The sequence below is a fragment of the Micropterus dolomieu genome, linkage group LG20 (genome assembly GCF_021292245.1).
Source record: "Micropterus dolomieu isolate WLL.071019.BEF.003 ecotype Adirondacks linkage group LG20, ASM2129224v1, whole genome shotgun sequence".
NCBI lineage: Eukaryota > Metazoa > Chordata > Actinopteri > Centrarchiformes > Centrarchidae > Micropterus > Micropterus dolomieu.
Window position 1 is genome coordinate 11,161,664 of NC_060169.1, and position 13,325 is coordinate 11,174,988.

The following is a 13,325-nucleotide window of genomic DNA, read 5'->3' on the forward strand; positions in this document are numbered from 1 at the left end:
GAACTCAGCTGCCAGGCTTTTAACCAGAACAAAGAAATATGACCACATTACTCCTATTTTAGCTTCATTACACTGGCTCCCAGTATGTTTTAGAATTGACTTTAAAATTCTATTTATCACTTTTAAAGCTCTTCATGGCCTCTCGCCTTGTTATATTTCTGAGCTTTTAGTCCCATACACACCAGCACGCACCTTGAGATCCTCGGGCAGAGGTCTGTTGTCTGTTCCAGAGTCTCGACTGAAAACTAAAGGGGACAGAGTGTTTGCTGTCAGGGCCCCGAGGCTCTGGAACAGCCTGCCCGAGGAAATCAGGTCGGCTAAGTCAGTGAACTCTTTTAAGTCCCTTCTTAAAACATACTTTTATAGGAGAGCCTTTCCCGATCTTATTTGACTTTATTTTATCCCTTTTTATTTTATTGTATTTTACTAATTTTATATTTATCTGTATTTTAGTCTTTTCAATGTTTTCATGCTTTTATCTTGTATTGTTTTTTGTATTATTGTGTCTTGGGTATTATTGTCTTTACACTTGTTAAAGCACTTTGTAACTTGTTTTTGAAAAGTGCTCTACAAATAAGGATTATTATTATTATTATTACATGAATCAGGGAAATTATAACTAAAAATTAACTTCATTGAGGTGGACTACTGCACCTGGAAACAAATATGCCTTGGCACTAAACATCTAAGTGCGGTGAAATTTAAGGGTGTGTAAGAGATTGTGTTTTTCCTTCATGAAAAATGTATCCTCATATGTGGACTTTTTTTCCACATATCAGAGAGACATCATCTTCATGCAGTTGTATTGTGCAAGATGCTATGCAAAATCTTTATGAGTAAGTGAGAAAAACAATGTTCCTGTTAGTGTGAATAAACTAACTGTGAAGCTTTTAGTCACCACTGTCATTTTCCCATTTCCCCCTCTCTGCTTCACTTCACAGGCCCAGTTCTCTCATATCGGTGCGTCTCTTCACACACGGACGCCGTTCTCTTACAGAGTGCCTGCTGACAGTCAGCCTGTCTTCTTGCTGATCAATGTCCTTTATGCTGTGGTGCCTCAGGCTCTCTGCTACCGCTGCTGTTCCAGGCCTGCCTTCTTCCTCAGACCAACGCCAGATAAAAAGATTGAATGACAGAGAGTGGCAGGGAGAGAGAGAGTGCCAGGGATATCAAGGGTGCCTAAATAAAAGGACTTGCAAAGTACTGCTCTGTGTTATTAGCAGTTGCTATTTTTGGAGAGGGAGCTGCCACCTGCTGAGTGGCGGTATTGGAAACATGACAAAATACTCCAGTTTCAAACAGAGTTTTTAGAGTGCATCTGTGTTGAAATGTGAACATAAAGTGTGTTTGTGTGTGCAATCCACTAGCAAGCCCAGGAAGTCACAAACAATGTTACAGTACAGATGCTTTCCTATTTTAAGACTTGTGTGGGGGGGATTTAAACCACTTGACAAAACTTATTGTTCTTATTTTTTTTGGTAAGTTTTTTGGTTACAAAAACTGCTTTCTTGTTGACATATTTTTTCACCATATACTGTATTTTATCAATAGGAATGTAGTCGCTATCTAAAGTGCAAATCAATTTATTTGATGTAAAGTTATTCAATAAAGATGTTAAAAGCAATGAACAACGATTTTTGATACATTTGGTTTAATTTGAATGGTCAATTAAGCCTGACTTAAAAGGAGCTTTTATCCCCTGGCTTGTACAAAACTATCTGAACGTTTACTATGAATTTTATTTTTGAGCACACAAGATAAAACAAAAATATACTCAAATTCTAAATTTTACTCAAATAGGAAAAACTGTATTTTGTGTTTTAACCCGGAAGTATTTTGTTTCCACAGTACCGCTCCTGCTAACAAATCCGCATGCAGCTAACTAAGGTTCACGGCAAACAGAAATTATTCAGTTATGTCAGTACTCTGACAAACCAAGCCCACTTAGAAAATATCTTGTCAAATAAGAGAACATTTAGCCTAATATTTGTTTTAACGCGGATGAGAAGAAATAACGAGGCTAAAAGTCGTTGACATGCTAATAGTAGCCGAGCTAAGTAACTAGCTAGCGTTAGCTATCGTTGACTGTGATGGCAACATCAACTCCACTGAGTTTTGCTCCCGTGTTAAGGTATGTATCTCTCTTTAAGTCATGTAGTAACTTGATGATCCACTAATGTCTGGGTGGCGGACCACAATAGCATAATAAACATAATAAACGCTATTACAGTGTCGTAAATGCAATGTGATAACGTTAGTCCTGTGATAGCTAGTAAGCTAACTGCTAACATACGTTTTTAAAGCTAAAGCAACGTTACATTTTAAGTTACCGATAATGCCTACGTTTTAGACTGCAGAAAGATGTTTTAACAGTCTGTTAATTATGTGACTATACTGCAATTTGCACATATACCGTGTATTTTATAGTGTATTACATATATTAAACTTTTAAAGCACTCTAACGCTAAGCTAATAACACGCTGCCCAGTATATGCAGAGATTGTATTAGGGGTTAGGGAGGTGTTGATTCATCTCTACAACGTTATCACAGTAACTTAAGACCGTATTTTGTCTTCAAGGTGCACTGCACCTAGAGCAGGACTGAATGCTCACATCAGTGGTTCCCAAGGTGTGTCTGTCATACTCCTGTTTGGATTGCATTGTTATCAATCACTGACTCACTGAGTTGTTTGGAGGACAAGTTAATATTTAACGTTTAAAGCTGATATTTTGACTTTGGCAGCAAAGATTGTAATGCAGCAATTTACCTTTTTTGTTACACCTCAAAATGTCTGCTGTGAAATAAGGTCTTTTCTTTAGTTTCACTACACAGATTTCACCCTGGTCACCACTGTAATGGCAAATGTAATATTTTTCACCATAGTCAAAAGCAACGCAGGGCTGCTCTGAGGAAAGAGAGAAGAAAACGGAAACGGCAAGCTCTTGCCCAAGCCAGAGGAAATGGTATGAAGATAGCTGTCATGTTGGTTTAATGTTTTCTACAGTTGTAGCTGCACCTTTAGCCAGACTAACCACAACATTCACTCAGTTTTAGGTTTAAAAAATGGAGCGCCTGTCGATGAAGAAATAAATGATGAAGATAGTGACTATAATTATATTGCTGAGGAGGAAAGGTAGGTCAACATCACTCTGCTGTCCTGCAGCTGGCCCGTCACTGATAAGCAGCACAGACACGTTGCCTACACAGTTTTTATTCATCGTCATTGTATCCGAGTGGTGTCTGGCTTGTTTTCTCAGACTGCGGCTGCACGAAGAGTGGCTGGAAAAAGAGAGGCTTGCCCAGGAGGAATTCAGGCTGAGGTCTGAGAGGGAGGAAGCTGCAAGGAAAAGGAAAGAGGAGGAGGAGGTAATCTACTGTCTGTGTTCATCATAAGGAGTGTGGACAATTCAAGACAAACTTATTTACACTTTGTAAACATAGCTAGATTACAGATGTGTATGTGTTCACACTGATGAAGTACTGTAGGGTTTCAGGGTCTGGTCAGGAGACAGAAGCTTTACTGTGCTTTACTGAAGACTTAAGTGTTCATTCTGGAGATATTCTTTAGAATGTTTTCAAATACCATGGAAAGACTAAAACCAACAATGACTTGATCCTATGTGTGTGTCCAAAGACAGAAAAGTAATCCCCTTCACTAATGCAATAAACAGAGAGGGTTCAAATTTCAACAACAATAACCGTGGCAGTGACAATTTTACTCCCAAATTATATAAATAATTGGAGCCTGACAAAGGGGATTACTGCCGTCACTTTTGACCAGCGTACCCGAGCCTGTTTGGCCAATTAATCTAAATAAAATGTTAATATTCACTGGCTTTATCATGTCTTTTTGTGTTCACAGCGGATGATAAAAGAGGAATGGGAGGCCCAGCAGAGGAGAGAACAAGAGGAAAAAGACCAGAAGCAGCAGGAGAAGCGAGGCAGAGAGGTGATACGGGCCTCAGGAGGATAGAGAAAAAATAAGAAATATATCCTCTTCTACTTTATTGTGACTATTTATATTATCCATCCAAAAAGGGAAGGTTCAGATAATCATAAAGTTAAACATATCTTACCAGCAGAGTGTTTATTTTATAAAATGTGTTTTATGCTTTGCACCTGGTTCTTTTTTTCCTTGACTGAGTGGTACAAGCAACCATCCAACTCCTTAACTAAGATACACACAAAGAGAAAAACCCTTCAGCTCCCACTACAAGGATGTATCTTTTACTTTATGTGAAAAACAGCCTGTGAAATTTCTTTCCAAACATCCAGAACTTTTGAAATGTCAGTCCTTGTGAATGTGGTCTTAACACACAGTAACAGATATGCTGCAGTATGTTGACCTCTACACATTTTCACCAGCCATGTCTTTACACCATTTGTAGGAGGCTGTTCAGAAAATGTTGGATGAAGCTGAAAATCAGGTATATATATATATATATATATATATATTTAATAGTGTGTCTATTACATTTTTCACCAGGACAATTTTGTTTTTTAAACTGGAAAATGTACCACTGAGTACATGTTTTATTCACCGTTTAATAACCAAATGAAAGAGATTTCCATCAAAAATGTTTAGTTATGTGTTTAAAGCCAATATATCGCCTATCATGTCATTTCAAACAGTCACATATCAATATTGGTATTTTTCTTGCCTGTGCATTGATCATATTTAACCTGTGGATTTTACCAATTGTGTTAACTTCTATCAAGAGCGACTTACCATGACCACTCTGTTACCAAAAGTGCACAAAAACCTGTAAAACAGTTAAGTCCATGAGAAGTCTTTGTGATCATGTAAAAAAATCAAAGCTAAGAGGAACATGGAGTGTATAATTTGTGAAGTGTAACACTTCATTGTAGTTTAAATTCCAACTAAATGGTATATGTTTTTGTTAACGTTCTCACTTCCAGCTAGATAATGGAGGACCATGGATGAATCCTGAGGCTCCTGTGACGGAGAACTCTGAGAACTTTGGGACTGAGCGTGACGTAGCCAACTGTCCGTTCTTCCTTAAGACCGGAGCATGTCGATTTGGAGAAAGGTACTATTTGTTTCTATTTTGCCGTGACTTGTGATGTTGAACTGGATGTAGGGACGCATTAAAGAAGTTTTCCCCCTTTCTGTGAATATATTCTCCTCTCTTCTGTCTTTGTGAGTCTAGATGCTCTCGGAAGCACGTTTATCCCACAGCCAGCCCGACTCTGATGATCAGAGGTATGTTTATAACGTTTGGCATGGAAGAGTCACGTCGCGATGATTACGACATTGATGCTTGGTTGGAACACAGCGAGGAGGAGCTGCAGGAATCTTTCCTCGAGTTCTACCATGATGTCCTGCCGGAGTTAAAGAGTGTTGGCAAGGTGGTGCAATTCAAGGTATGATTAGATCAGGACAGTCAGTGTGTTTACATTCACTTAAGTACCTGAATTACCAGAAAACCAGATTTCCCCAGCTAGATTTCTTAGCCATGTATACGTAAACAAGTTTCTAACCTGCATTTCACATGCATGACAAAGACTTCACATGGGTAACACAGTCTTTCTGTGCCAGCAGTGCAGCAGGATGAAAGGAAATGTCATTACACAAACTGATGCCTTTTGTTTTCAAATTAATTTTATTCAAAGTCTGACTTGAAACTTAAACTAACACAAAGTAAGCTCTAGAAGCCAGATTAATTTGGCACCATTTGACAGTTTCACTCATTTGCGCCGTAAGAGAAAAAAATGCTCTCATTAAAGAGCCTATTGTATCACTGATACACTTACTTTAAGTAAGTCATGATTTCAGTTACTGATTTCTCTTGGAATCCGATTTCCTAATGTGTGTAATAGTATGTCAAATAAGTCTTGAAGTACCAAGTCAAAGGCAACTGGACTGACTGTATATGTCTTATAGATGTCTCGACACTCATTTAAGATGCTTTATCAGTTAAAGAAAGTCAATATAAAGTAAAATCTTTCTTTCTTTTATCTGGGAAGTAAAATTCTAATGTATTGGGTATGAAATACTCTGCATAATGTGTCACTAGATCTTTTACTGATGTCCGTAAGAACTGAAGATGTTTTTCCTCTGAATACTTCACTATTCATTCACTTGATGGGTGATCTAATTATTACCACTAAAAATACATATTTGGTTTCATTTCTACCTTTACTCTAGGTCAGCTGCAATTACGAACCACACCTGAGAGGAAATGTTTACATTCAGTTTGACACGTAAGTCGTCACGCAACTGCTTCATGACTTTTTCCAAGTAAATAAACTGTACGTGTTTGAATGTTTGGATAAAACTCTTCATCCTGTGTTCTATTGTCTTTCTTGAATGTCCAGTGAGGAGCAGTGTAAAGAGGCCTTAATCAAGTTCAATGGTAGGTGGTACGCAGGCCGGCAGCTTCATTGTGAGTTATGTCCTGTAACACGGTGGAAGAACGCTATATGTGGTGAGTTACGTACTACATTACTTCACAGTAATGTCACACAATATTCAGTTCAGTGTATTTACTATCTTGCCTGTGTTTGTTTTTCCTCTCAGGATTGTTTGACAGACAGAAGTGCCCCAAAGGGAAGCACTGTAACTTCCTACATGTATTTCGAAACCCTGGCAATGAATTCTGGGAGGCTGACAGAGACCTACATATGTCACCAGACCGCAGCGTCAGGGGGAGTCGCAGAGACGGGTGGCAATCAGAGCGATACGGAGACCGATCGTGGAGGCAACGTCACTGCAGCAGGAGCCCGCCGAGATCTGAGAGATCACACTGCAGACGAGATGGCGACAGGCGGAGGAGCACGAGCAGAGAGAGGAGTCGAGAGAGCAGGGCCTCCCACCAGCATAGAGAGGACAAGTGGTCTTCCAGATCCAAACACAGTGACAGGAGGAACAACTGGTATATGAGCAGAAGTAGGGACAGGTCGAGGAGTTTAAGTAGAGACCGAGAGCAAGACAAGCTGAGAAACAGGAGTAGAGAAAAAGACAGGGAGCACAAGTTTAGGAATAGAAGTGAAGAGAGAGACAGTAGAGACAAAGACACAGACATTTATGGAAAAGCCAGAGAAAGGTCAAGAAGCTCAAGCAGAGAAGGGGAAAGAAAGAAGCAAAGTAGAGAAAGGAGCCCCAAGAAACCAGATAGAAATGGGAAAACCTGTAATGATGATCTCAACACACGCCGCCACCACAAACAGTCCAAAAAGAGCAAGAAAAAGAACAAGAAGAAGCACAAGAAGAAAAACCATTTGCCTGAAGAGACAGGCACATCTGGTGAGTCTGAAAAGGAGAGAGAGTCAAAGGAGGAGACCGTGGAGAATCTCACTGCAACAAGTCCCCATCGGGAAATAAATGATACAGAGCTATTTCAGAAAAACAATGATGTGGATGAGAGTCCCCGTGTGGACAGTGAGAAGACTTAAATACCAAGTGCGACTGCTGGAAAAAGTGACACGAGTGCCTCTTAGTGGCTTCTACATAAGAAAATCTGTACATTTGTTTTGGCTTTTCTCCTTATAACTATGACTGTATAGAGAGGAATACATTCTTGAACAGTCAATTGACACCATGTACATATGTGAATATTTTGCTCTTGTAAAACAGTTAATGTTGCTTTAATAATTGAACACTTGATCACTATTGTTGCAGCTGAGTAAAAACAAATCTAAAACAAAAGATCCAGAAATGGGGTTTCTTTCTGAATACATTTATTTTTAATAACTTCAAAATATAAGAAAAGAATGTTGGCAAATGTGTTGGCAGTGTTTAATACAAAAAATGATGAACTCATTTAACAACTACTTGTGAATTCAAGAGAAACACTTTGTGGTTTTGAGAATGCAGCTAAAAAATGTGACTGCCATAGAGTTTGGATGAGTATCTATTCATTACTTGATGGCTTGTTTTCCTGCATCCTACTGACAAGTGAACAAGCTGACAGTGATGAATATTAATGATGTACCCTGATATGTGCACTTCATCTCCTTATGTTCCTACTCCATTAAGAAACTCAGGATAGACCAATCTTAAAATGCATTGGAATAATTACATAATACTGGTATGTTGTGTAAAATAACCCACACATAAATCTTTTTGTCAAATATCCTGCAGTTCTAAATCCCTTTCCTGCCACGTTAGCCTTCCATAGACACCACTGAGAAGGTAAAACACAGTGTTCTTTGGTCATAGGTTAGTTTTTAAGAGTAAGCCAAAGTTTTGTAATACATAAAATAGTGTGTCTTTTATTTAGGTCACTATCCTATCCTGACCTAAGACCTATCTTCAGAGGCCATTACAAGCTTCAGTGTTATATATTTTTTGTCAGGAAAATTAGTCAATTGTCTGAAAAATAAAGAACAGAAGACAATTTCAACAAACATGAACATTAATTACACAAAACAGCTTGTGTTTACCAAAGGTAAACGATAAGCCTTGAAAAGGAAATATGAAAAAAGATTCTGGAGGAGAATCACCAAACAAACCTATTTAGCACTGATATAACTGATATCAATTGCAAGTAATTGTTAAATCTCACTTAATTGGTGTCAGTGATTCCCATAACAGCACGAGTCCCAGTTGGTGCCTCATGATTACCATTACATTTGAGTCACAGAACTAATCATCAGGTCTTCTGAAAAAAATAATACTTGATGATCTTAAACAAAACACTTAGTAACACTCAAAGAGACTCCTAACCATCTGGATGAAAATAAGTTATTTCCGCTCCACGGAAAATAAAGACTTTTAAACCGTTTCCCAAGTTGTGCCTGTTATCTAATCGAGAGTTCACAGCACAAAATGACTTCTCCTTGCTCATTTTGTATGGGAACCAAATTTGAAACTTTTATCAGTTCAACTACTATATAGATGATTATTTCCTGTATTTTATATATACAAACAAATTATGTTTTAATATTTTTCTGTTTTGCTAGAAGAGCAAGGACATATGCCATTTCTGCCTACCTGGATTAGGACAAAGTCAACCTAAGAAACAAGTTACAAACCTTTTTATCATCCAGATGAGGGTAGGAGAGTCTGAGGATTCAGGAAATACCTTAACAGCTTTAAGTTTTATTGAACGACCTGGATTTTTCAAAGATCACAGAGTATTCATTTTTCATGAAATCAGACACTTAGCTCTGTGACTTGTACGGGATGCACCAACTGCAGCTACAACAGCACCTTAAAAAGTCCTTTAAGCCAAAAAGTCAGCGCACACAACTCTGCATTCGGTGATGATGGATGACATTGATGTGATGCTGGAGTTTTTATATTGTCGCTACATTGTACTCTGTGGAGTTTTAAGAAGTTAAGGGAGTGAAGTATGCCAATAGTACTGCAAAATACAGTGAGGGAGCTTGTACATAGGGGACACATTAAAACCACAGTTGGCACCACATTCAAAGGACATTACAGGATAGTACAGTACAGAATAATACAGTACATAGATGGTGATTATACACATACAACACTGACACATTGAACAGGAGAAGGCGGGATAGAGACATGGAGGTTGCCAGATCTGCATCTGGGAGAAAGAACTGCGAGGCAGCAGCATGAGGATTTATGTCAGCCCAATTTCTTCTAAAACGCTCCGTGGCGCCTCAGCCTCCTGCAGATGAAGGAAAGATAGATAAATGTTCCTTTCTTGTTATAAATTTTGCAGCGCAAAGTACGCCTCCAAATTGTAATTAATAGTACATGAGTCATAACTGCAATTTACTAAATGTGTGACGGGAACAGGTCATTCCAGTGAGTTAAACCTTTTGCAGGTCTGCTGCACAGTCAGCCATTAAACAATAAGGCTGCGTGTTTTGCTATAAATAAAACACTGAGCGCTGATTCTGTTGACTGCAAATGACTACAGCTAGACAGCGATGCAATGTGCAGGACAGCACTTGCTCTATCACACTGGCACAAGGGAGAGGGAGGTATTAATTAAAATAAAGAGATTACAGCAGATGACAAATGAAGGTGTAGAGGGCCGCAGGGTGAAAAAAGCAATGCCTCAACATCTTGGATGTATGCTTGTGTCTGGTTTAACATTAGCATGGCTGTGTTACACAAATAGAAAATTTAAAAGGCAATTAAAAGATAATGGATGACTTGTTAAAATAATTCTTAAAGCAAATACGCCACAAATTTGCTTAGCTTGATAAACTGAAACCAGCAGCTTAATCTAGCTTAATCAATTAATTGAGAAATACATCATCAGGTAATAATAATCATAAATCCCCACCCTACTCCAAGTACTTTTCACCTGACACTATGGTTTGCCCCTCAAATAGGTTCAGGTATGTTTACAAAGAACTGTGCGTACCTCCTGTAGCAGGTCAGCCTGCTCGATGGCCTTTAACACGTTCTTCTTGGATGTTTCCTGGGCCTCTCCGCCCAGCAGGAACTCGTCCAGGATAAAGTAGGCCTTCTCGAAGTTGAAGATAATATCCAACTCGCACACCTGTGAAACCACAACACCCCAAATAGCAGTAGATCAGAAGAGAGCCTGTCCTAACTGAACATTTTCTTTCTTGCAGTAAATTGCAGTATTTTCCCCCCTCCCACTATCACTCAGCATGTTGTATGTCTAAAGTTTACGAGACTCACGCTGCCAAAGTATTTGTCCAGCAGCTCCACATATCTATGGATGATCTCCAGGGTGATCAGCTCATTATCCTGATCTTCTACTGCACAGCAGAAATACAGGCTCGCATATCTAAGGAAGTGATGAAATAAAAAGGCAGCATGCCGATTAACATGGCGGTGATGTGTACAAACAGAAATACCTTTGCTCTCTCAGAAACATGTCAATGTTAATAACATGGCTGTAATCACTGTCCACACTCAAGAATACAGATCTGTACTGAAATAAAACACAGGGACTCAGCTGCAGTCACACAACACCTGGCCTTTAAAGGAAAAACGTTAGTTTATGCAAGTATTTGGTGCTATGGCTACATCATGGTGTACCTTGGCATTAATAAACCAATGAAAGCATCTGTTTTTATACAGTCCTGACACTTCAACCCTTCCATCAAATAGAATAAAAACACATTTTAATAAATGAAATTTGAATCAACATCTCTAGAACATTGTAGGCTTTACTCAGATAGGATTTATTGCAGGGATATTACATTGGATAAATTAAACATCTCTTTCAGTGCTGCAGTACTGCGTCACTGTCTCCTGGCTGTTTTGTTGTTTGTCTTTGTTTATTAGTTATCTTTATTATATTGAACACAAGGACATGTATTTTGTATTTTTATGACACAGCAATCATATGTCCAGAAAAAAATCAGGCACTCCTTATATATTTGTATCACTGTCCTCTATTGTTTGGCAGTTGCTATTAGAGAGGAGGTGTTTCTGGCTTTCATAACACACCAGAAGGTGAGATCTAAATGCCAGGAATCTCAGTGCTTCACATAATAATCAGTGAATCATTGGTTTTCATAAACAAGCCATGGCAGATACACAAGTGATGTAACAAACTGAATATCAACACATCTTTGGGCGTTAAGATTATTATGTGAAACTATTTCCATAGGCAGGAATAAACTCAGCGTGCTAAAGCTGGCTGCAATATCTCATGATAAGCAAGTAGTCAGCAGCTTTCGCGAGACTGATTTGATTTGAATAGATATTTTCATCAAAATCAAGCCTGTTTCAGAACATGTCACAGATGAGTGGAGTAACAATACTGAAAACAACCTGAGAGATCAAGCTGTGCTGAAAACCTTGTTCAGATGACAAGACAAAGGTCTGAAAAGGTTTGAAACAGCAAAATACATCTGGACTGTATGTTTGTCCATGAGTGTAAAGCATACTGTAGACAAAGTGAGTGACTGTAAGGATATCACAGCCAGTACTTCACTTACCTCTTGTACACAATCTTGAGGTCCCTCCATTCCAAGAAACTGCACATCTTGGGCTTCCTGGCCAGTATGGTCTGCACCAGGTCTCTGGAGATCTTCTTCCTCTCCTTGTCGGACAGAGGCACATACCATTTCTGTAACCGCAGCTTTCCCTGCCGGCTGAACAGCAGCATGAACTGCATCTGAGGAAGGAAGTTAGCTGAAAGTTATCCACGGTTGAGATGAGATAAACATTAACTTACATTGTTTTGAGAGAAAGATATATTAAAAGAAGTTAAACATAATAGTGGTAAAGGCACCGACTGGTCGGTGGGAAGTGATCTGTCATCGTGCTTATTATTATTTATCCATGAGAAGAAAGTTCATTCAGTAACGTTACGTAAGCTCTTCTACTGGAATAACGTTACTAATACGAAACGCCCGACCACGAAATGCATGTATTATTATTTTCGACGGTAACACGCCCTAGCCATTTGATCATAACGTTATTTAAAATTTCCTAAATTTGACGTCCAGGAGGTTTTTGCTCAAAGTTTCATTAGCTTATGTTAGCTAACCTTACCAACTGGCCACATAACAACACGTTATGTGACATTTGCGCCCCCTCCTGCGACGCTCGGCTAGCTACAGCACATACGAGAAGAAAAACACGACTCTTTACCTTCAACCAGGCCTTCGACTTAGTCACTCGGACGACTGCTACCTGCAGTATGTTTCAAGCGAAAAACACAAGATATTTCTGTGGGTTAGCTTCTTAGCCAGCTTGACGCTAAACTACCTAACGTTACCGGATGGTGGCTGCTGGTGAGACGACCACTAAGACAGTTGTGCTGTGATTGGCTGAAAAAAGGGACAGCTATCGATTTTGATTGGCTGAAAGATTCCGTTATACGTGACGTTAGTCCTAGCACGCAGTTATGCTTTGACGGTGGCTGAAAGTTTTTGTTTGTATGTTTTTTTCTTCTTTTTTATTTCATAGACTGTGGCTGAAAGTTACCACAGTCGTTTCCACTTATCTTTGGTAAAGTGTTTCCCTACCACATGACAGTTTCATACTATATATACAACTACAACAAACACAGACATGCAAGTTTTATCTGCATGCAATCAGGGGAAATATACATAAATACAAATTAACAACATACAGTGTCAATAAATAAAGCTATTACTGTAAACTGAATGGGATTACAGTAGTGTTTCAAGTACCTACAGTATTTGCATGTCTACAATATGTAAAGTATACAGCCAGCTTTTAACCTTCAGTCGACAACAATGGGTAATTTGTTACACATATGATCACTTTGTAAAATATGATGCATTGTTATAGATGAACTATACCAAAAGTAGTTAGCTCTGCTTTGACCAACTACACATTAATGCATCAGTATTTACAATATAATAATTATAACAACATAATAAATATAAGACTAATAATCACATAAGAAGGGGCAACTTTTGA

The 13,325-nt window shown here is 38.7% G+C and overlaps 3 protein-coding genes across 4 annotated transcripts in view; 2 read left to right on the forward strand and 1 right to left on the reverse strand.

Annotated features, from left to right (window-relative positions):
• Positions 1-1,565, forward strand: part of LOC123959088 (transmembrane 6 superfamily member 1-like) — a 7,944-nt gene extending 6,379 nt beyond the window's left edge. For both annotated transcript variants that reach the window (XM_046032959.1, XM_046032960.1), the window contains one exon: positions 942-1,565. In XM_046032959.1, the coding sequence (XP_045888915.1) occupies positions 942-1,133 (192 nt within the window). In that variant the 3' untranslated portion in view covers positions 1,134-1,565. The remainder of the gene's footprint in view (positions 1-941) is intronic.
• Positions 1,566-1,837: 272 nt separating this feature from the next.
• zrsr2 (zinc finger (CCCH type), RNA-binding motif and serine/arginine rich 2) lies at positions 1,838-7,670 on the forward strand. Its single transcript, XM_046032572.1, has 11 exons — positions 1,838-2,131; positions 2,885-2,964; positions 3,050-3,134; positions 3,259-3,367; positions 3,864-3,950; positions 4,390-4,428; positions 4,922-5,052; positions 5,173-5,386; positions 6,171-6,226; positions 6,341-6,450; positions 6,543-7,670. The coding sequence occupies exons 1-11, from the start codon at positions 2,091-2,093 to the stop codon at positions 7,415-7,417; spliced, it is 1,827 nt and encodes a 608-aa protein (XP_045888528.1). The 5' UTR covers positions 1,838-2,090; the 3' UTR covers positions 7,418-7,670.
• Positions 7,671-7,685: 15 nt separating this feature from the next.
• Positions 7,686-12,681, reverse strand: LOC123958872 (AP-1 complex subunit sigma-2-like). Its single transcript, XM_046032573.1, has 5 exons — positions 12,528-12,681; positions 11,870-12,048; positions 10,599-10,707; positions 10,315-10,452; positions 7,686-9,606 (listed from the first exon to the last, which is right to left on the reverse strand). The coding sequence occupies exons 2-5, from the start codon at positions 12,046-12,048 to the stop codon at positions 9,559-9,561; spliced, it is 474 nt and encodes a 157-aa protein (XP_045888529.1). The 5' UTR covers positions 12,528-12,681; the 3' UTR covers positions 7,686-9,558.
• Positions 12,682-13,325: the final 644 nt, after the last annotated feature.